General features: G+C 39.5%; 1 protein-coding gene across 1 annotated transcript in view; it reads right to left on the bottom strand.

Moving 5' to 3' along the window:
• Window positions 1-24,262, bottom strand: part of TNFRSF11A (TNF receptor superfamily member 11a) — a 64,369-nt gene that overhangs the window by 27,474 nt on the left and 12,633 nt on the right. The window contains 3 exon segments of the mRNA XM_043995971.1: window positions 2,392-2,483; window positions 4,324-4,414; window positions 18,546-18,689. Coding sequence (XP_043851906.1) covers window positions 2,392-2,483; window positions 4,324-4,414; window positions 18,546-18,689 — 327 coding nt within the window.

Here is a 24,262-nt window from a genome sequence, read left to right as displayed (position 1 = left end):
AGAGTAATAACTAATGGTCTGATGTCAACCTAAAAAGAGCTCTGTGTATTGTCCTATTAACATTTTTAAAACCAATGACCTGGATAAATGAAAAGGGATAAAGGATAAGTATAATGGTCAGACTTTCAAGAAACACATGAATGGGAGGGATAGTCAACATGTTAGAGACAGCACCAGAACTTTACAAGATCTTGACTGTCTAAAATTATTTGCTGGACCAAATAAGATGAAATGTAGAGATGAGTATATCTTCCTACACTTGGATTCAAACAGTCAAGGTTATAAGGCCTGGGACTGGGTAGGCATGGCTAGCCAATAGTTCTCATGAAAAAATTAGACTGTAGGATGGATAAGTCATCAGTCCACATGTTGGTCAAAATATCGAATATTCTCTCTAACTGAATGTTCAGGATAAGTGAGATGCCTGGCACATAGTAGGCACTTAATAAAGACTTGTTGACTGATTGTTGACTGGCAGTCCTGTCCCACTATGCTTTAGTCTGGCTATATCTGAGATATTCAGTTTGGGGTACCATGTTTTGGGAAGGACATTGACAAACTGAAATCTATCCAGGGGAGGGCAGTTAGGTTACTGAGGGATCACAGGTACTAGATTTAGAGTTAAAAAGGACCTTAGACTACACTGAGTCCAGCTCCTCCATTTCACAGATGAGAAAACCAAAGCCCACAGTAGTTAAATTAGTTGTCCAGGGACACACAGCTTATTAAGAGTCTGAGGTTACATTTGAACTCAGGTCTTCCAAACTCCAAGGCCCCTAGTCAATTTGCTATATTACCTTGATGTCTAATTAGACCTAGAGAGATTAGAGACATGTCAAAGGGGCATGGGTTTATGAAATAAGTAAAGTTTAGTTTAAAGAAGCTCAGGGGGAAGGTATTAACTACCTTAGAGTATTTAGAGAGCTGATATTTGTTGGAAAAACTTTAAACTTATTCTGCTGAGACAGGGAACCAGAATAAGATGTGAATCACTGAGTAGATTTAGGTTTGATGTAAGGAAAAGCTTTCAATACCTTTTTTTTTTTTTTTTTTTAAAGCAGGGCAATTGAGGGTTAAGTGACTTTCCCAGGGTCACACAGCTAGTAAGTGTGATTTGAACTCAGGTACTCTGAATCCAGAACCAGTGCTTTATCTACTGCACCACCTAGCTGCCCAGAAAAGCTTTCGAATGATTTACTTCACCCAAAAGGAGGTCACACAGCTAGTAAGTGTCAATTGCTAAGGCCGCATTTGAACTCAGGTCCTCCTGAATCCAGGGCGGGTGCTTTATCCACTGCGCCACCTAGCTGCACTCCCCCCCTTTTTAAACTCCATCAAGAGTCACAGAATAAGGGATAACTAAGGTGTCACAGTGGGGAGAGTGCTGGACTTGGCATCAGGAAGATTTCAGTCCAAATCTAGTCTCAAACATTTGGTAGCTATGTGGCCCCACACAAGTAATTTCTCTCAGTCTTCATTTCCCCATCTATAAAGTGGGGATGATAACAAAAACTACCCTACAGGGTAGGATGAAATGAGATAACATTTAAAATTTTTTTTGAGATAATATATTTAAGTGCTTGGAAAACCTTAAAACACTACATAAATGCTAGTTATTATCATAACTGACAAGCTGAAGATCATTTAGTTCCTTTATCTCTTTATCTGCTCACTGTGGGCACCTAGGGTGACCAATCCCTGCTCCAACATGGCTTGATCTACTCCTTTCCACTATTCTCTGCCTCATTTGTCTTCAAATAGTTTGCTCATATATCTAGCTCCAGTTTTAACTCCTCACACCTGACTACTAAGTTTTCCATTTCTGCTTATGACATACACATCCCTACAGCTGGCCATGACTGACCTCTACCTAAGACAAACATGACAAGGAAGAAGTTCATCTTACTCACTTCCCTTCCATGAATTTAAGTACCATTGCCCACTTCCTTTCTACTGGTCCAAGTACCTCCCATTTCCAAAAATGTCTTACTTTTCCTGATTAATCAGAGTTAGATTCTAACACATTGCTGGCCCCCGAATGACTCCCAGTGTTGCTCCACTCTGCCCTACCCACCTCCACTGTGATGTCAAAGCTGTCTTCGCCCATTTACATACTTAGATCTTTTTTCTTTTCCTGTCTACATTGGTAAAACATTGTCTCTCAAGTACCAACCTAGAAAATTCTGAGTCAATACACTCAGAATGACTCATGCTATATATAATAATGATGGAAAGTTAATTACTGTACTAATAATTGGTGTCATTCCAAACACAAAATGAAAAGTAAACAGTTCTATTCAAAACATAGCACCTAATTTAGTTGGAATGTGAAATAGTTTATTGTGTTGCAGCATGTCTTCTAACCACCATGTACTTTTGTAAATCATATACCATGTTTTGGATTTTCAGGTTGCAAAGCATCACAAACTACATCTGACTTATCAGTCCCAGGAGTTTTTTCTACCATTCCAAGAGTGGTGCAGCTGTAAAAAAAAAAATAAAAAAATTAGAAACAGATGTGTAAATTCATGCCTTTACATTATGCTCTTAAATAAAAAAAGAAGAAACACAATGAAAACTCCAGTCAATGTTTCCCTAGGAAATATATTTAAATATAGCTATTTATAGCTCGGTCTTATATTTTTAGTAAAGGAAATGCTGACTATTCCTTCCTGAATTAAGGTGGATCAGTGACAAATTCCAATGGTTATGAAAAGACGGACAAGTTGGAAACAGGAGGCTTTTACAAAATGGCTAAGTGAGAGGAGGGGAGAGGAGAGAGAGGGAGAGAGAGGACTGAAACAGAAAAAAAATCAGATGGAAATGAGTGCCTGGGGAACACAAATAATCACGATATAATTTGTGATTAACCCTTGAGGATGCAGTCTTCTTATGAAAAAAAGTATGAAGATCTCATCCAAAAATGGGATTGTTTTTTGGAAAATTATTAAAAGTCTACAGTACATAACTGCCAACACTCCTTAATAATCACAACTACTTAAAAGCCTTCTCTATGTTTTATAAGGATTTATTAAAAATAATTAAAATAAAAATATATCTTTAAGAGATATTTACGTAAAATGCAAATTCATGGAAGCAGTTCACATTTTTCTTCTACAAAATCTTCCCTGAATATTGACCCTAGGTTCTCCAAGCTCTGCCAGTGGAGCTCAAACTCAAGCTGGTCCCATCTAGTAGGAAAAAGCTTCAAGAATAGTCACTACAGCAGCTTTCAGCTGCAAGAGGCTCATCATCAGTAGTCTGCCCACCAGGGGATAGCCATCTTTCTATGGTAGTTTTAATACCTTATTTTTTTTTTTTTACGGCAATGGGGGTTAAGTGACTTGCCCATGGTCACACAGCTAGTAAGTGTCAAGTGTCTGAGGTCGGATTTGAACTCAGGTACTCCTGAATCTAGGGCTGGTGCTCTATCCACTGTGCCACCTAGCTGCCCCCCTTATTTTTTTATTATTATTTTCTATTACTTCTAAGTGGCACATGATAAACATATGATAATCAAAGAAGGGAAAATGGTATACCAAGGAAAAACTAAGAAATAACTTTTTTTTTTTTTTTGCGTAGGGCAATGAGGGTTAAGTGACCTTCCCAAGGTCACACAGCTAGTAAGTGTCAAGTGCCTGAGGCCAGATTTGAACTCAGGTCCCCCTGAATCCAGAGCCAGTGCTTCATCCACTGTGCCACCTAGCTGCTCTAAGAAATAACTTAAAGGGAAATAGACAAATTAAGTAAGATGAGGTGTAAACGTAAGTTCAATAAGAAGTAGGAAAAGAGCCACTAAGTCAAATTCTTCAAAATGTTCCCTATTATGGTGAGGATGGAGTGATAGGAAGTTCCTGTTTTAAGCAACTAAAGTGAAAAATAGTAGTTCAATTAATCCTTTTTCATTGAGTTAACTGAATTAATCCCTTGTCTGGACATCATGTGGACACAGACTGACTAAGATACAATCTATCAATACAAATAAGAGCATTTCTCTTGGATTCAGGAAGATCTGAGTTCAAATCCTGCCTTTGACACTGACTAGCTATGTAACCCCGGGCAAATGACTTAACCCATATGTCTCATTTTCTTCACCTGTAAAATGGGGAATAACATACCCTTAGAAAAGATCACATTAGATAAAATTTATAAAGACTTTGCACAGTGCTGGACAGAAGTACAGAAGGTACTTAAGAAGTTTCTTATTTCTTTCCTTCCTTTGATCAAGTTGTTTACATTCAGTAGCACTCTCAATTCCTCCCATCTTTTCTCTCTGTGTATTCATTCGCAATTGTGTGTAAGTTCATTGTGAAGTTCACTTACTTGGTCCAGGATTTACACTTGTTGGAAGAAAAAGCATTGGAGAAGTAGCCCATGAGGCATGGCTTACATCCCGGGTCCTTGTTTGGCTTTACTGCGGCATAAAAAAACAACACAATGAAACCTATTCAGTTGACACATCATAACACTTCAGCGCCATTGCTGTTCTTTCTAGCTCTCTCCCCCAGCACTCCAGCCAGGTGTGTCTAATTGTTTCCACCTGAGGATTCAGACCTTCTGCCACCTCGGTTCTGGCTCTGAGCAGGAATTATAAGACAAACTCTCTCACTTGTGCTGCAGAAAACCTCTGGCTCAATATCAACCTCTATTCTTGCTGCCATTGCCCCATGCCTGATACACAGATTCTCTGACCCTCTTGCTATCTTTTTTTCATGTCTCACCTCTGTGCCTGGGTCCCTAATCCCCTGAGCCACAATCTCCCAAACTGGTATATGTAGTTAAAAACAGCGAACTGAGAGTCAGAAAACATTGCTTTGAATCCTGCCTCTGAATTATGCCTACTTTCCTCTGCTACTTATTTCCATATATTCTATATGTAAAATTGAATAAGTCACTCAATCTCTTTGGGCCAGCTTCCTTGTTTGCAAGAGGAAGAGGCTGGATTGGATGATCTCTACGGTTCCTTTGGAGCTTGGGTAACTGTATGATCTACTTGTGAAACAGTACGTATGTTTAGTAGCTGAAAATAATATCAAGTGTGACCTAAATGTCATGTCAATAGGCCAGTTTTTAAATTCTAAAAGGCGTGTTATATATAAGTGATATTATATTGATTACCCTCTCAGAGGGCATGGGAGGAGGTGGGAATTTGGAACTCAAAATTTCAAAAGAAAATCTTGATAAAAATAAATAAGTATTTTTAAAGGCATGTTAGAGGTAGAAGGGACCTCAGTACTTAGCCAAACTTTTCACTTTAAAGATGAGGAAACTGAGACCTAGAGAGGGGTACCAACTTGATTAAGACTACACACAGACACTTGACACTTACTAGCTGTGTGACCTTGGGCAAGTCACTTAACCCTCATTGCCCCACCAAAACAACAACAACAAAAAAGACTACACAGCTACAGCAGTTAGTAACAAAAGCAGGGTACAAAGCTAAGCAACCTCCCAACTCCCAATACTGAGCTCTTTCTACTATAACGGCATCTATTCTCGTGTGATACTGTCCAATGTGGGGGCTTGTGTTCAGTGGCTAGTTCTCATGCTCTTGGGTTTTGCCCCTTGTAAAAGATTTCACTCCTTATGCCATATGTGTAGAACGAACTGCACTTTCAAAATGAGGGATGTAATAAGGATCCCTCTTACTTTGCTCTCTACTAAAACTTTTCTTTTTTCCCCCCAGAGGAATTACTGAGAAATAAGTTGATACAGAGTTCTACTTTCTACCTCTCCCCAACCCACTAAAACAGAGACTTTTCAGGGTGGCTTATTGAAAGAGAAATAATTTTCCCCCTAAAAACTAAGGGAATAGAGTATGGGAATTAATGTGATTGCAATGGGCCAGAAGATCAAGTAAAAGTAAAATTAAACAAAATCTTGTGTCTCGTATTGGAATCACTCCAGAATTGAAAATATGCATTTCCTATGATTTCCCAGAAATGTGCTTTAGGTTAGAAAACTAAAAATAAGAATTTAGGCTATCTTATGCTAGAGGAGAGATTTAAGAGACATTATGAAAGGACAAAATAGAAATTAAAGAGGGAAGTTATGATTGCTTTAGGCCAACCTCGGTTCCTTTAGAAAAAACATGTTCTTAACACAAGGACAATACCCCATGGATGCTGTGAAGAGAGAAAAGAAACTGACCTGGGCAACAGATTTATAGGAACCTTATTGTAATAGTAAAATGCTGAAAATAACCCATGTGTTTGGCTGGAGAATGACTGAATGCATACACTGTATATATGTATATAATGTATGTATATAATAGAGTATTATTGCACCATAAGAAATTACAAATATAAACACAAAGAAATATAGGAACAGATGAAGTAATGTAGAATAATGAGAGCATGTGTAAAAGAGACGTAAGCGCGTGGACAACAACCATGTAAAAAGGAATAATAATATTCATGATGATGATAATAACAACAGCAAAAAAGAATCTGAAAAAATATACAGAGGAAAAAAGAGATCAGAAGGGAATATAGAAGCAAACCAGGTTATTGTCATTATTTTATTCGTTAATATACATATTTTAAAACAAACTCTAAATAACTGGAGTTTGTGGTTTTTTGTAAATCAATTTTTTGTTTGCTTATATGAATGATTATTTTTGTTGAATTACTAAATTTATATTTCAAAGAGTAGATGGTTAAAATGTTTGTGCTGCAATATTCCTATCGACATTAAAGTATAATACCTGTAAACCATCAACAAAACCCTTCATATAATATTTCTTCAGGAGACCAAGGATCTCCAGTTTTGTTACTGTGAGTATCCCCTCCAGCAATGTAGATTGCAATCCCTCTGGCCTTGGTCTTGGAGAATTATTATGGTCAGAAAATTCACCTCACTGGGGCCAACACTGTGATAAACCCATATGACTTAGGCTGGTCCTCAGATGATGCACAGTTGGTCACTAAACCCATCTCTGAAGCCTTCTCAGGTTGGCAAAATCTGCCTCCATTGTTATAGTCTGAGACAACTCAGAATCAATACCAGGGCAAGATTAAAAGCAGTGTCAGAATTCTAACCCAGGTCTTTAGGCTCCTAATCCAGCATCAGTCAGACCTTAATGTAGATCTTCAATACCTTCAAATATTGAGATTTTTTTTACATGAATGGTGTTGTGGCCCTCAATAACCATCAAATTACCAGACTCTAGACCTCCTGCTATATGGCCTTAAACTCCTGTGGCCTCCCATTGATTTGAAAACCAAATCTATGTCAAAGCTAGGGCCTAGGATACAACTGACTCTGCTGATGATGAAAGGGTAAATAACTAAACCATGCCTCAGCCTTCTATAACCACTAAGGCTCTAGATGCCAGGCTGCTTGCCACTTGGCTTACTGCCACCACCCCTTACTACCAGACTTGGCCCAGGACCAAAGACTCCCACTCCCATCCTTCCATATTTTCCTCAGGGCATGATAATCAAATCAATTATGAGCTGAGACCTGGGCACAGATGCCATTGCTAATGGGAAGGGTGTGACAATCGATCCATTGTCCTACAGCCAGCAAACTCCCCTCTACTCTGAAGTTGTGATTCAAATCTAAAAGCTGCCTAGGCAAAAATTTGATTCCCTTGCTACTATTTCTCATATCTTAATCACCATCTACACCAATCCGACCCCTATCAGGTCTCTATCCAGCTCTCTCCCCAACTATTTCTATGGAAACCCATTCAACTGATACCAACCTATCATTTACCTTAGGCCTCTTCCTCTCAAGTGCTCTCCATAACCTGGAAATGATGAAAACAAGCTCATTCCACCCCTAGAAGACACCATCTCTAGTAAAGGTAGAGAGTCTGAAGGCATTGAATGTACTGTCTTCTAGGTCCCCTGATACAATGGGCCAGGATCCTCAGTGCCACCTCCAGACATTCTCTTTACCAGCATCACTTAGCACTTGAGATTCATTCCATCTAGATATATGACCTCATTCAGATCCTTACGAGGGTCTTATCTACTGGTCATCAGGTCTTTCTCTTTCCTTTCTCAAGGAATTTGGTACCTGTTTCTCAGTCTTCCTCTTCATCCCAACCCTGTCCTTATACTTGGGGTCTTCAACATGTATTTTGATGTCCTCTCAAATACTCCAGTTTCCCACTTTATCAACCTCCTTAAATCCTTAGATCTTCAATTTCACACTCCAAACCACAGCCACACAGAGGGATGCTCATACTCTGAACTCTGTATCATCTATAAGTGTTTCACCTTCATGACCTAGAACACTGAAATTCCTGTGGCCTTATCTTCTTATCCTTCTATCCCTTCCTGTGCCTCACCCTTGGTATTCTCCACCTCCTCACAATCTCTATTCACCCCACCTCTCCTTGCTTTCCCAGGTCATAAGCCCTGTACTGGCCTCACTTTTGAAATCTTTACTGAGATCAATTTTCTATTGTTCTTTACACCTCCATCTTATCACCACTCATCTCTTTCCAATCTCCAAGCTTGGATTGCTTTTACCATGTGCCTTCTTCATTCCTACACTTGAGTTGCTGAATGCTCCTGAAGGAAGTCAAGCTAACAAGGTCCACTACAAATTTATGTTATCTACTCTCAGTTGGGCCCTGTGAATCCCAGTCACAGCATCTGTTTTAAACCTTCCCTTCCTCTTTTGAAACCATCTACAACAGCCTTTCAGCAAAGACTCTTTCTGAAAAAACTGATGCCATCCATTATGAGTACCCTCTTTTCCCTAATTATAAACTTCAAATCTCCTCTGACTCTTTTTCACTTATCTTGGGAGAAAAATATGGACTTTCTCTTTGCCAACAATATCCCCTCTACTAGTGCCCTTTATCTCATCCCTTCCTGTCTCACGTGGGAGATTTTCTCTTTGATAACTTTCTTTAATTTATGATCTCTATGTCTCCCCTAGTTACTCCCCTGATGTCTGCAAACATGCCCAGATCTCCCTATCCTTAAAATACCTTCACTTGACTTTCTGTTCACTGCCTTACATCTTCCTCCCTTTCACTGCCAAATTCCTAGAAAAGGCTATTAATACTTGTTGCCTCTATTTCCTCACTTCTTTGTTGTTTTTCTTGTCTAGTTCTTTCAGTCATGTCTGCCTCTTCATGACCCCACTTGGGGTTTTCTTGGCAGAGATATAGAAGTGGTTTGCTATTTCCTCTCTAACTCATTTTACAGATGAAGAAACCGCTTTTGGGGGATGTCATAGGAGGGATTCATGTTTTAGGTAGGAGGTAAATGAGATGATATCCGAGGTCCTGTTCAATTTTAAGAGTCTATGAAAAAAACAAACAAACAAAAAAACGGGGGTAGCTAGGTGGCGCAGTGGATAGAGCACTGGTCCTGGAGTCAGGAGTACCTGAGTTCAAATCCGGCCTCAGACACTTAACACTTACTAGCTGTGTGACTCTGGGCAAGTCACTTAACCCCAATTGCCTCACTAAAAAAAAAAAAAAGAGTCTATGACTGGGGGGCAGCTAGGTGGCACAGTGGATAGAGCACTGGCCCTGGAATCAGGAGTACCTGGGTTCAAATCCAGCCTCAGACACTTAACACTTACTAGCTGTGTGACCCTGGGTAAGTCACTTAACCCCAATTGCCTCACATAAATAAATGAATGAATGAATGAATGAATGAATAAATGAATAAATAAAAGAGTCTATGACTGAACCAAGTCTTGCTGGCCTATATTGTAGTAGATACCCACTTCTCCTTCTGTTGAATTATTCTAATTCTATTCAATTATTCTATTGAATTATGCTAACCTCTATTGGTTTTTTGGCCCACGTATATCACATACTTGGTACCTGTCTTTCTGTTGATCCAAACTTCTAGTCTTATAAAATGCTTAACACAGTGCCTGGCATTTAATCAAAGTAGGCACTTAATCAAATGCTTGTTCTTTTCTTCCCTTTGGTCTATCCCCATCACCCCCCGCTTAAATCTTAGCATATTAAAACACATTGTTTCCTTAAATAATTACACATCACTTTTTTTTTGGAGGGGGAAGAGGCAATAAGGCTTAAGTGATTTGCCCAGGATCACACAATAAGTGTCTGAGGCCAGATTTGAACTCGGGTCCTCCTTACCCCAGGACTAGTGCTCTATCCATTGCACCATCTACCTGCTCCTACATTCTTTTTTTTTCCAATCTTGCTAGAAGACAGCATGGTATTATAGAAAGGGCACTAGACTTGGAGTCAGCTCTGGGTTCCAATTCTGGCTCTGCTCTTTTCTTTCTTTCTTTCTTTTTTGCAGGGCAATGAGGGTTAAGTGACTTGCCCAGGGTCACACAGCTAGTAAGTGTCAAGTGTCTGAGGCTGGATTTGAACTCAGGTCCTCCTGAATCCAGGGCTGGTGCTTTATCCATTGCACCATTCACCTGCCCCCTTCTGCTCTTTACTTTCTGTGTGATCTGGGCAAGTCTCTTGACTTCAACCTCCTCTCAGTTGGCCAGAGCTGAAAGATCTCTGGACTTGGAGTCAGGAGACAGATTCCTACTAGTTTTATGTACAAGGGCAAATCACAACTTCTCAGAGCCTCAGTTCCTTCATCTATAAAATGGGAGCAACAATACTTGCACAACCTACCTCACAAAACTGTCATTTGCATACTTCAGAGCACTATAGGTATTTCCTAAAAGTCTGAGTGCAATTATAGTCTTTAATAGCTATTAAACTTTAATGACTTAAAAACTGCACTCAGACTTTGTGGTACCCTGTATAACTAAGTTGGCATCATATTTAAAATGAGGACTAAAGGCTCTATGAACTCCCTTCTGTCTCTAACTCCTATGCTCCCCTGGACAAACCAAGAGCACATCTGGGAAAGAAGTGATATATATTTCTCTGCTATTTATCAAAAGCTGGAATGCAAAAATGAAGATTTCTAGGATTATGTGAATTAATTACAAGTTTTTGCAAACAACACATGTCACATGTAAGCACTATGTAATTTTGCTGGAAAAAAAATCACAAGCTACAGCAATTACAACAGCATTATGTGATGATGCAACCAGGCAATTATCTGGTGCTAAAGCCACAAATTACTCTTGAAAAGAAATCATAAAAAGAACCACTAGTTTCATGAATGAGGCATTAAAATGAATTAATTACTGGCACTTTTTTTGGTTCTCATTTCTAACTGAGTCTCAGAAGATTTCAGAAAGGTACTTCTGATTTCTCTGCATACTTTCTCAATTATAATTACAGTATATTGAACTTTAAAATGTGCCATTTGTCTAAAAATCAGAGGGTCTACTCCAGGCTATCTATGTCTGCATATAGTTCAGGAGTGTGTCTCTCACAAGCCAGTGTCAACTTCCTTTGTATCATAGAATCTCAGAGAAGAGACCTCAGGGGTTGTCTACTCCAATCCATCCCATTCCTGAACAGAAATCCCCTCCATAAAATAGCCCCTCTCCTCAGTCCCACAGATGGTTCCCATCCCTCACCAGTTCACCCCCACAGAAAATCAGAAGTAGTGGTTACTCATGTGGGAGTCATTTTAGAATCAACTGTCTGTATACAGTCAGATCATCAACCACTTAGAGCAAAGATCACAACTGATACCAAGTTAAAATCATAGGGTCATAGATATAGGACAAAGAGACTTCCGAGGCCATTTATTCCAAACTCCTTAATTTACAAATGAAGTAACTATGGCCTCTGAAGGTAAAGTAATTTGTCTAAGGTCACAAAGCATCATGGGCAGCATTTGAACCCAGGTCCTTTGACTGCTAAGAAGACACCATATGGAATTACAAAAGCTACAACTTGATTCATGTAAGCAAGCTCTGAAAAATGGGGACTTGGTAAAAGCAATTTTTTTTTTTAGTGAGGCAATTGGGGTTAAGTGACTTGCCCAGGGTCACACAGCTAGTAAGTGTTAAGTGTCTGAGGCCGGATTTGAACTCAGGTACTCCTGACTCCAGGGCTGGTGCTCTATCCACTGTGCCACCTAGCTGCCCCAAAAGCAATTTCTTAAATGCTTTAATGACAGTTAAGTATTTGGATTCCAACTCTAATTTGGGGAAATGGAAATAGCATCTAAAAAATGAAGCTGAGAATAGCACATAGATTGGACCAAGAAATCTGTTATAATGCAATGCAATTTTGAAAGCACCAAAGGATCACTTTTAAAAACTATCTCGGGGCAGCTAGGTAGCGCAGTGGATAAAGCACTGGCTCTGGATTCGGGAGGACCTGAGTTCAAATTCGGCCTCAGACACTTGACACTTACTAGCTGCGTGACCCTAGGAAAGTCACTTAACCCCAATTGCCTCACCAAAAAAAAAAAATCTCAGAGGGGAAAGGATAACTATAGAAAAGGGAAAAAAAAATCATAGACAGTATGATTAACTCCAAAAGGTGACTGAGAAAACATCATCAGCTATGATGGTGCCATGGAGAGAATACTTGAATTTGAAATAAGAGGATTTAAATTAAAATCTTGTTGCCACTGGTCACCTGTCTGACCTTGGGTAAGATGCTGAACACCTCTGGGCTTCAGTTCCCTCATCTGTAAAATGAGGGTTTTGGACCATAAGGCCTCTAAGGACCTTTCTTTCCATTTCCAAATCTATGTTACAATAAAAGAGTTCCATAGAAGGCCTACTCTCTTACTTCTATAAAGTATTTATAAGGGGCCATGTATCCATCTATCAGTGAAAATATGAGACTAGTTAATATAGGGATAGGCAGGCTTTCATAGACTATTTTTTACAACAAACTGCATCTCCATAGTAACACAATTGATTGAAAAATTATAGAGAATACAAGTTTCTACTTTTTATTGCTTATTAATTACAAACATACAAACAAACAAAAAGAATTTGACTGAGTAGAGCCAAACACCTGGGGTCCATAGGGCCCTAAGAGGCCCATAGATAGATTTCATGGAATCTAAGAATTTGGATGGGAATATATGTGTACACACACACACACACACACACACACACATATATATATTCCCATCCAAAAATACACACACATATACACATATATTCTAACATATACATCCCTACATACATATACATATATATATTTATTTTCATTAATGTCTAAGTGAAATTTGTCATTTTCTTCAATTATTTTAAAATATTATTCTGAGAAGGGGTTCGTAGGCTGCCAAAGAAGTCTATGATACAAAATGAGAATCTCTGTTTAAAAAAATCCAGTTTCTCTAATGTGATAGTCACATGAAATTCCTCGATAGTTGCAACTAGAGAGAGTTTTGTCCCATAGTGCTCTGTTTCTCAACACCAAGCAACCAAAATCTGGAAACGTGCTCACCAAATATGTTCTCCACTGTTAAGAGAAATGATCTGTAGAGAAAAGAGGTTTCCTGGAAATGGAGAGGTTCTACAGATGGTCCTATTTTTGGATGGTATTATAAATAATTGCACTAAGCCCTGGAATGCAACAAAGCCACGATTACTCAAAAGAAATTAGCCTAGCAATACACACAGGAAAAAGCAAGTGGATGAATCTAGATCATGACATTTGGTTCAAGGTACAATTAATTAAATTAGTCCATCAATACATATACCTTGGGTAGGTATACACCTGCACCAGGTATGTGCTGAGGCAGCTCAAACCAGCTCATGAGAGTCAAATGTCAAATTTTGTTAAATTTTCAATATGAACATTTAGAACTCAGAAATCAACAAACCTAAAAGGGTTTATTATTATTTTGTAAATTATCTAGACTTAAGAAAATGTTAATAGTGCAGATTAAAATTAAAAGTGTCTAATACATACTTTTTCTTTTGAGGAAATGGTTGTTCAACATTTACCAGAATATTTTTTAAACTGTACTCAGACTAATAGGAAATAATAGGGAAAAAAGAGGACTGAATGGCAGTAGAGAAAGTGTAGAATGTTTTCAATGATATAGCCTGCTCCCTGAGAGAGAAAAAAACCCCTCATCTATTTTATACTAATAGACTCTCAATGATGCTATATGGCTGCAAATCACCAAGCACCAAAATGTCAGAAACAATTACAATTGCAGATGGCCCAAGGGCAAGGAAGAAATGTAAGGTGGATATAAATGTGCCTGTGATAAACTAGCATGAATGAAAGATACCTTCAAGGAAAACAAGTTACAGAAACAACAGTCCATAACCTTTGAAATAAGAGATCCCACTGCCAGGCATATAGGTTAAATAAGCCAGTGAAAAACAATGTTCCCATATGCACCACAATACACATGGGAGAACTTTTTCTGAGACCAAGAAATTGGAAACAAAGTAAAGGAGATTCTCATTGTGGAAATTTATTTTGATTTGAGGACCCTACCTTTGGGCTGAGATTAGAAAGCCTTAGGCCCTCAGGGTCTCTTCTGTGTGGGAGGTGCTGGTGCCCCCCCCCCCCCCCGTTTCAGCTGAGCCAAAAAGCCCCATGGGCTGTATGAGACACCAGGTCAGACAGTTGGGGGGAAAAGCCCCCAGCTCCCTCTGACCTGAGCGGATCTATCCCAGAGATCCTGGGCTTGTCCCAGCTGGGCTCTGGCGTAGCCTGTGCTGAGGCACGGGATGCTCAAGCATCCCCACAGCCCCAGCCGCAGCGCTGGCTGGCAGATTAGCCTGGTGTATGTGTGTGGGGGGGGGGGCGCAAAAAGCCCCGAGATTTGAATGGAGATAAGGAAAAAAAAAAAATATATATATATATAGAGAGAGAGAGAGAGACCTGGGAATTAGACTTGGGGAGGGGGAAGGACAAGATGGGGGGCCGGTGGACAAGATTAAAGGAGGCTGACAAGATTAGAAGAATGGAATAGAGGGGCAGCAAAGGCAGCAGAGGGCAGACTGATGGAGCAGACGGACAGACAGACGGAACAGGAGGCATCGGAGTACAGAAGCGGTCAGCACAGGGTACAGGTTGGAGAAAGTGAAGATTAAGAGAACAGGACACTGGAGCACTAGGAGAATGGAAGGAGGGTGAGAGAGAAACATAGGGGTTCAGCAGTGGCAGTAAGGAAAGGAAATTTAGAAGCAGGGGGATTTACAAAGTGAAAGGGGCTTGCAGTTAGAAGAAAGTAGCTGAGAAGGGAAAGCAGAACATACCCTAAGGCAAGAGGCAGCTATGGCCCTTATTGTATTAAAAAAGTTCCAGGCCCAGCAGGTGGAAAGAGACCCTGAATGCAGTCAGGTTGTACATTTTATTTCCCTGTATTCTTAATTTTAAATTGTATCTCATAAATAAACTCTGCTTTGATTATTTAGTTAAGAGGCTTCTAAATATTTTGCTTATCAATTTGGGAGCAGTGTGGTGGAACTTTATAAATGGCCCATATTAAATTAATAGCAGTCAGATAGCCAATTAGTCAAAAGTCCCAGATTAAGTACCCCAGTCAGATTAGCCCCCAAATTAGGCAAACTAGCTAAAATATTTTTACATTTGAATGGCGACTATGAAGGGACTTATGGCCCAATTATAATTTCTCTAGACTTATAATTTTTAATATAATTATAATTTTTCATAAGTCCTATTATATAACTTTTCAAGCTAATAATTAATTTTTTACACCATCAACTTGTGAGTGGTTAAATAAAAGTGGTATATGAATGCAATGAAAGGCTACTTATTACTCTGCCACGAGAAATGATGTATTTGTAGAATTCAAAGAAGCATGGAAAGACACCTAAGCTCATACAATAATAAATTGGGACCTCGAGGACTAAAGGGCTTATCTTACAGATGAGGTAACTGAGTCACCAGGAAGTTAAATGACTTGCCCTTACACAGGTTGTAAGCAAGCAGAATGAAATAAACAGAAAAAAAACCCATAATAAACACAATTTCTCTAATGATATAAATTGCAAGAAAAAGCTGAATAGTATGGAATTATAGTGACCAAGTTTGGCCCCAGAAAAGAGATGGGAAAATGCACCTCCCTTTCTTCCTTGCAGAAGTGGGGGATTATGGATCAATTAACGAGCATTTATTAGGTGCCATAATTCCTGACTATGAGGAGTTTACAATCCATGCAGGGGAGACAGAATGTACATACATTGGTATATATAACACAGAAAACAGCTCCAGAGTTATCTTGGAAGGAAGGCACTAAAAGCTTGGGGGGACTCATGAAAGGTTTGTGAAGAAGGTGTTCCCTGAGCTGAGCCACCAAAGACAATTAGGGATTCTAAGACATAACAGTGAGGAGAGAGATGGACTGACAGAGGTCTTCTAAAGTTCAAAGAGATAATGGATATAAAGTGATAATGGATGCCACTGCCATCATCATAATCATCATTATTAACATTATTATTAGCATCCAATCATTGTCTGAGTTTTCTACTGAACTCCTGCTATGCTCAAGCAAGGTTTATAGGGCAATACAAGGGTATGCTGGAAAATGTTTAACAATCAGGTTCTGGGGAGTGGGAGGGGAGTTTATGAACACATATTTTTAGGTTTTATCTATGTTATTAAAATTTTCTTAAGTCTGGACAATCAACAAAACAAATCAAGCCCTAATTAGTAGCCCAATTTCTGAGGTGCAAACACCAAAATTTTAATAATTAGCTCTTGCAAGTTGATTAAAGCTGACTCCAGCACACCCCTGGGAGCTGACAATGCAAAGGCACAGATATGGAAAATAGCGTGCCATGGATGAAGAAAAGTAAGAAGGCCGATTTAATTGGTTCATGGTGTGTGTAAGGGAGTAGTGTGTAGTAAGAATGGAAAGGGAGAAGCCCTTAAATGCCAGGGGAATTTATATTTTAATCTAGAGACAACAAGGAGTCACTGGAGTTTATTGAGTAGGGGAGCAATATAGTTAGACTTGTACTTTAGGAAGACATATATAGAACACTGTATATAATATTAGACTTAGTTGATGTGTTGGTTAAATTTGCTAAATTGTTTTTTTCCTGTTTTATTTTTGTTCTTTGTGATAAGGGACATTTGATGAGGGGCATGCTCAGAAATAAAGGTGATACAAAAATAAAAGATAACAACAAATTTTCTGCAGTGAAAAACATTACAAAGATATGTATGTATGATTGGAATAGGTGATAGGTCGTTCATGTAATAACAGCAAAGGATAGCAGAAAGTACCAGCAGTACTGGTACCTAGAACATAATATCATAATAATATTGATGAGAATGATGATAAAACACTTATATAGCATTTACCACCTGGTGGCATTGTGCTAAGCTCTTTACAATTATCATCCCGTTCCATCTTCACAACAATCCAGGGTGGCAGGGCTATTACTATCCTCATTTTACAGATAAGAAAACTGAGGCTGAGAGAGCTTGAGTGACTTGCCCAGGATTTTCCCTCTAATAAATAACTGAGGTAGGATTTGAACTCAGATCTTTCTGATTCCAAGTGCTGCACTCTCTCTGCATAACCCATAAGCCTCTAAAAAAGTCTCAGAAGGCAGCCTACAATGTTTAGAGTAGATTTTCCTGGGGAAGTTGTAGACAGCAACTGCAAAGGATGAGCAAAGGTGTGAATGACTTGCTCTCTGTACATTGGAGAGATTACCCCCAAGGGTGGACTCAGAGGTCACTGGAAATCCAGAGGAGCTTAGTTGGTCATTTTCAGGTAACATAGCTAACTAATGAGGGCCAGACCTAGTACTAGAATCCACCTTCTACTTTTTTATACCCTGTGGTACCTCATGCTGGCACCTTCAACATCAAAAGTACATAATTGAAGCTTGCTGAATTTAATTGAATTAATGTAGAACCAGACTTAGAAAAGTATGGGAAAACATCCAGGGAATTTTGAGAAAAGATTTCTTCCACAGGCTTAATTAAGATATCCATTTGTAAGCCTTTTATTGCTTTTTGCAAGCCAGGATCGGCTTCACTTCTTTAGATGTGGAGGTGCTAAGGGAAAGATTCCTATAGCTGTGGAGCAAAGAGGCATTATCAAGACTTGTTCAACTCAATAATATTGATTCTGTGTTTGACACTGAAAATATAAGGACAAAAACCAAACAGTCCCTGCCCTCAAGGAGTTTGTAATCTGCTAGAGTAGTACAGTTTTTGTACAACCTGAAAATTATGAATTTTTTTTACATTTTAAAATATAATAAAACTTTATTTAAAATTGTAAAAACCATCCTTAGCTGAGAGTGGTACAAAAGCAGATGGCAGCCAGATTTGGCCCATGGGCCATAGTTTGCCAGTCCTTTTACTAGAAGAAGACAACATATGTACAGGCAAGTAAATGCTAAATGGAGACCAAATAAATACAAAGCTATTTGTATTTAGAAGAGAGAGTACCAAGTGGGAGGATCAAGAGGAAGGACTTCAACTGAGCCTTGAAGAGAGATGAAAGATTCCCAGACCATCTGCTTAACTGGAGCTTGTCTTAACTAACTTAACTAGATTAGGGGTGTGGTGAGTTAATCTCTGAAGTCTGTCCTTTGTTCAGATCTATTCCTCCATCATCCCCCCAAGGGAACACACTTGGGGGTCTCCAACTCCCACTGCCCACCTCTGGCTGTCATTGCCACCGCTTTTCAAGTGTATCCCAATGATATTGTTATAAAACGAGAACAGGCAATTCCATAAAATAAAATGGTCTTACAAGGATTTTCAGCTTCAAAGCCTGGGCCACATTTTCCATTGCGTTGGCAGCTGTCAAAGTCATCGCTCCAGTGGTACCCAGGAGTACAGGCACACTGCCGTGGGAAGGTTCGATTGCCAGGATGAACTACTTTCAGACCTTTTCCTGAGAGGGAGAAAAAGATGTAAAGGCTGGATCCCAGTCAAACCTTTGCAGAGGGGAGAAGGGGATTCTTCCTGCATCTTTACGATTGCTGCAAATCCCAAACTAAAACCATCAAAAAAAAGCAGGCTGCCCCAGTCCGTATTAGAAGACGGGATGCATGCTTGAATGCTTCAGGATTCAATATGTTTGTATTTAAGACACTCAAATTCTCTTGACCTCCTCACACTTTCTGTTGTAAAAGTCTCCAGAAATGTTTTCCCCAATGTTAAAAGACTAAGTTTTTAAAACAACATTACTGCTACTACTTTACTACTGCTGCTGCCACCACCACCACTATGACCACCACTACTACTACCACTACCTCATATTTATATAACATTTTAAGGTTTACAGAGTGCTTTTCTTACAACTTTGAAAAATAATGAAGGGAGAACAGTATTGTTCCAATTTTACAGATGAAGAAACAGAAGCCCAGAGATGTTAAGTGATTAGCCCAATAAGTAAGTGGAAGAGCTGGAACTCAAACTTAGGTTTCTTCAGTCCAAGAATGGTGCAACACCAGTGCTCTTTTCACCGCAATACAATTCAACAAACATTTATTATGTGCTTAATCTGAACAGAGTATAGTATTCTAGGCAAATAAAGAGATAATAATTTCAGGTAATATGTGATCCTCGCCCATCATGGAACTTACAGTCCAAAAGAGGGATGGGACACATATACAAATAACTGGAATAGAGAACAGAATATGGTAAGAGTACAAAGGGGGTACAAAGTGCAGTGTGAGGTCTGAATGGGGAAAAGTATTACTAGGGAAAGTTTTACAGGGTTAAAGGGGTGGTGGCGTTTGAGTTGGACTTTTAAGGGATAGATTCAACAAGTAGTGAAAGAGTTGGGACCATGAGTGAAGACATTCAGGCCACAGAGAATACAACAAGTAAAAGCACAGAATTGGGGGTTTGGAAGAGGGTGCATATAAAAGTCTAGTTTGGCTGAACAAAGAGGACATTGAAGGGAACAAATGAAATAAGGCTAGAGAAACAGGGTGGGTTAACAGATCATGCCAGTCAAAGTTACTTGAACTTGACTTGGTAGACGGAAAGGAGTCATTGAAGAATTTTGAGGAGCGACCTAACATAAATTAAGAAGATTACTGGTCTGGCAGTAGTGTAAATCATAGATAGGAGAAGGGAGAGAGCAAAGGAAGAAAGACCTGTTAGGAGACTGTTGCAACAGTCCAGATGTGTAGTAACATGGGCTTCCAGTTAGAGTGGCGGCAGTGAGAACAGAGAGAAGGGGGCAAATGTAGAAGGTATATCAGAAGTAGTATTTGTAGGACTTGGCAAATCATTGGAAATGAGAGATAAGGGAGAAGAAAGTATCTAAGGTAATGCCAAGGTTTTGAACATAAGAGACTGAGTAAATGGTAGTGCCACTCACAGAAATAGTGAAGAAGGGAGGATGACCTGGAGTTTGGGGAAGAGTGATATGCCTGGTTTAGGTCATGTTTGTTTGAATTACCTGTGGGACATCCAAGTAGATATTTCTTGTGGGAAGTTTGGAAGGGTGGACCTTATTTTGGAAGAGAAATTTGGAAATCTAGATTTGGCTATTAACCTTATAGCCTTCATGGTTGACGCCATGGGAACAAATGAGATTTCAACAAGCGATAGAGATAAAGGGAGGGGAGTGGAGGAAAAAGGAGACAAAGAGCCAGGCAGACAGAGACAGAGAGTCAAGAGCAGAACTGCAGAGCCTTATGAGATACCCATCTTGGAGGGTTGGAAAGAGAATAAAGGACTCCCAAAGGAGACAGAGAATAGATAAATAGGTAGGAGGAGAACAAGAAGAGGGGTTTGGAAGCATTTGACACTCAGGTGGTTCATTCTTTGGCCATGGCAACCTATGAATCAAAGAAAATTATAAAAAGTCCCTGGTTCTATGTATCTCCCTTTGATGACAGAAAAGAGATGGAAGGTACACAGAGTTTTTAGATCATCTATAAAAATAATATGTGCTATGTACAAATTTTAGAACCCAAGGACTTAGTTTCAAATGTTGGCTCTGACACTTAATTTGTGCTCCTGAACAAATTTGTGACACTGTGTCAAAAAGCTTAGTGCAAAGCCTTCTAGCTACTTGGGTAGATCCTCCACAGAGGAGACAGACAAGAATAACACGTGAAGGCATGGTTGGATTGTGACCTGCCACAGTGGATGTGGTACCCACTTTAGTGAGATCACAAGTTAAATGATGATAAAGTGTGGCTGTGAAGGAGAGAAGAGGAGAGGGATGGGACAGTCAATAGATTGAGTAGAAGAGTCAGAATCATTTTTTTAGGATTGGGGAAATGAACATATTTGTAGGCACATGGAAAACAGTCAGTGGAGGAGATATAATAAAAGATGCATGAAAAAGAGAGCATGATTCTGGGAGCAAGATCATGGTAAGAACATGGAAGAGGTGGGAGGCAATGGAATCAAGGGCATAGGGGGAGGGACTAGCCTTATCAAGGAGTAAGGATAACTCTTCTATGACTTCTGGGAAAGAAAAAGAGTGGGTGATGATGCTGGGAAGTTTTGATGTATCAAGGAAGAGAGTTGATCAAAGTTTCTCTTAAACTTCTCAGTGAAGTAGAAAGCTTAGTATGGAGGCTGCTATAAGCATTGGGGTTGGAGAATGAGATTTGATAAGATAATCACTAAGAGAAATAATGTAGAAGAGAGTCAGAGTAGAGTGGAAAGAAAAGCAAGATGTAGCAAAGGCCTTGCTAAAGTATCCCTTGTTCAAACTAGTTAGAGAATGTGGTGTTACACCAACATTTCGGTTAATGGGAAATGGGAAGATCCAATTTTGATTAAGTTTAAATATAAACTCCTTGAAGTCAGGGATTATTGGGATTTTGTATTTGCATCTGAATCCTTAGTGTTTGCACGTAGTATGTACTTAATATAGGTTTCTCTATTTAACATTCAAAATGAGCTAGAAAAAAATACATTGGGCCTTCAGGATCTTACAACTAACTGCCTCAGGCTGAGATGTTCTACTTCATTACTAATCACTACCTAGGTGTGTACATATAAAATATGGCATCATTAGAATAATTAGAGCTGGAAGGGACAAGGGAGATCATCTGGCCTAATATGTCATTTTGTAGATGAGGAAACTGAGGTTGGGGGGACTTGTCCCAAAGATTAAATAGTTATATTAAGTGACTTGCCCAAGGGTAGAAAGGAGCAGAGCTTAGATATGAACCCAATTCTCTGGATTAGGATCTATTGATCTTAAACTACATAAAGCTAAAATTTTATTGACATGACATATGCTTGAGTTACATTTTTTTGGCCTAAATTCCTGATATCTATTTTCCACTGAATCTATTCCATCAAATTATAGAGTAAAATGCTTTTTAAAAATCTGGGAATTTGATTTTGACTGTTTATATTTTGAATAAATTGAATTTTGCTGTAGTAAGCTTCATGAGTACATGGCCTTGATATTTATGCGAAGGACATAAGAATTCAACAATCCAATTCAATAAATATTGATTAAGCACTTACCAGGTGCAAGGCAACAGAGAGAGAAAAGCCAAAAGATGAAACAATTTGTGCATTGGCAGAGTTTAGATTGGAGATAAATGACTGTAAGCAAAACTAATCCTTGAGAGAAAGCCAAAGGCAATGTGGTTCAGTGGGAAAAAACAAAACAAAACAAACAAACAACAAACCACCGGATTTGGAATCTGAGGACCTGACTTCAAATCTTAGCTCTGATTCTACCTATTTGCTTGTGAGGAAGTTAATCTCTCCTGGCCACACTTTACTTGGACATCACCCATGATGTCACTGGGCCTCTGAAAATGAAGGAGGAACAAGAACTTGTCTTTAAAAGGGTTGGACTTGATGACCTGAGACAGGTAGGTGGCACCATAGTGCACAGAGTGCTGGGCCAGGAGTCAGGAAGACCTGAGTTTAAATCTAGCCTCAGATACTTAATTAACTGTGTGACCCTGGGTGAGTCATTTCATCTCTGTTTCTCTCAGTTTCCTCATCTGCAAAATAGGGATAATAGTAGTACCTATATCAAGATTGTTGTGAGGACCAAGTAATATAATATTTATAAAAGCACTTAGCGGGGGCAGCTAGGTGGCGCAGTGAATAGAGCACCGGCCCTGGAGTCAGGAGGACCTGAGTTCAAATCCGGCCTCCGACACTTAACACTTACTAGCTGTGTGACCCTGGACAAGTCACTTAACCCCCAATAGACTCACAAAAAAAAAAAAAAAAGAAAGAAAAAAAAAGCACTTAGCACAGTGTCTGGTACACGGTAGCAGCTGTATCAATGCTTATTCCCTTCCCCTCCCCTCCTCTCAGTCTGGGATCTTAGAAAGGGAGGCTTTCTCCTGCCTGCCTTACACTCCCCCAATGAAAGCCACACAACTCTTGTACCCTAAGTTCTAAAAGTCTTAATTATAGCTGAAAAGAGAAGCCTGTCCCCAAATGCCACACTCTTGAAATTATGTTAGGTGTGGTGGGGGAATCCCTGCTTCCATTTGTGGCTTTGGGTCATGCTAGGGCTGTGGGGAATTCCCGTTTTTAACCTGCTCTCATAATGTAGTATCTGGTTCAGCCCTGCTGCTACCTATTGACATGGAAGTGAATCCATAACTTAGGTTGTAAGGGTCCTGACTTCTTCCCCTAATGTGACATTGATAAAACACTTGGAGCTCAGGGGTGGAGTGCTTTTGAACTGCACACTCAGATGAGAAGTAAGCCAGCCTTTTCTGAAGTATACAGGGTATCCTAGAAGCCTAGTGTATGTAGGTTTAAACCATAAGGGTTTAAAATTGCATTAAGACTTTTGGGATACCATATATGTAATATAATATTTTATATATGTATATATAATATTCTCAATTATATTTTCTTTTTTTTTGTTTGTTTTGTTTTTTTGTTTTTTGGCAGGGCAATGGGGGTTAAGTGACTTGCCCAAGGTCACACAGCTAGTAAGTGTCTGAGGCTGGATTTGAACTCAGGTACTCCTGAATCCAGGGCCGGTGCTTTATCCACTGTGCTACCTAATAACGTTGGAAACCAGATTGCAAAGAGGTTAAGAGGGGATTGAGAGGAGAGAAAGTAGAGGCACCTACTCTAGGTGGCCTTTCTGAGGAGTTCCTACAAAAGAACAAGGAGAAATGGTATGGAAGGACCTAGTGAGGGGTATTTTCAGGATGGGGGAGACACGGGGATGTTTGTAGGTAGGAGAAAATAAGATAATAGAGAGGGAAAGAATGAAAATAAGTGAGTGGGGATGATAGAGGGAGCAATCTGTTGGAGGAGATGGGATGGAATGAGATCACTTAAGGAGGTAGAGGGGTTAGCTTTGGTAAGAAAGTAAGGGTACTTCATCATGTGAGACAAGGGTGAAGGAAATAGTGGCAAAAGGCTTCTGAGTGATGGGAGATGAGGAAGAGGGGAGAAGAGTGAGTTAATAGTGAATGTTCTCAATTTTTTCCCCCTTAAGTATGAGGCAAGGCCCTCATCTTAATGGGTGAAGGGAGGAAGAGCCAGGAG

The sequence above is a fragment of the Dromiciops gliroides genome, chromosome 1 (assembly GCF_019393635.1).
Source record: "Dromiciops gliroides isolate mDroGli1 chromosome 1, mDroGli1.pri, whole genome shotgun sequence".
In the NCBI taxonomy this organism is placed as follows: Eukaryota; Metazoa; Chordata; class Mammalia; order Microbiotheria; family Microbiotheriidae; genus Dromiciops; species Dromiciops gliroides.
The sequence above is the reverse complement of the archived record's forward strand: the minus strand, read 5'-3'. Positions and strand labels throughout refer to the sequence as shown.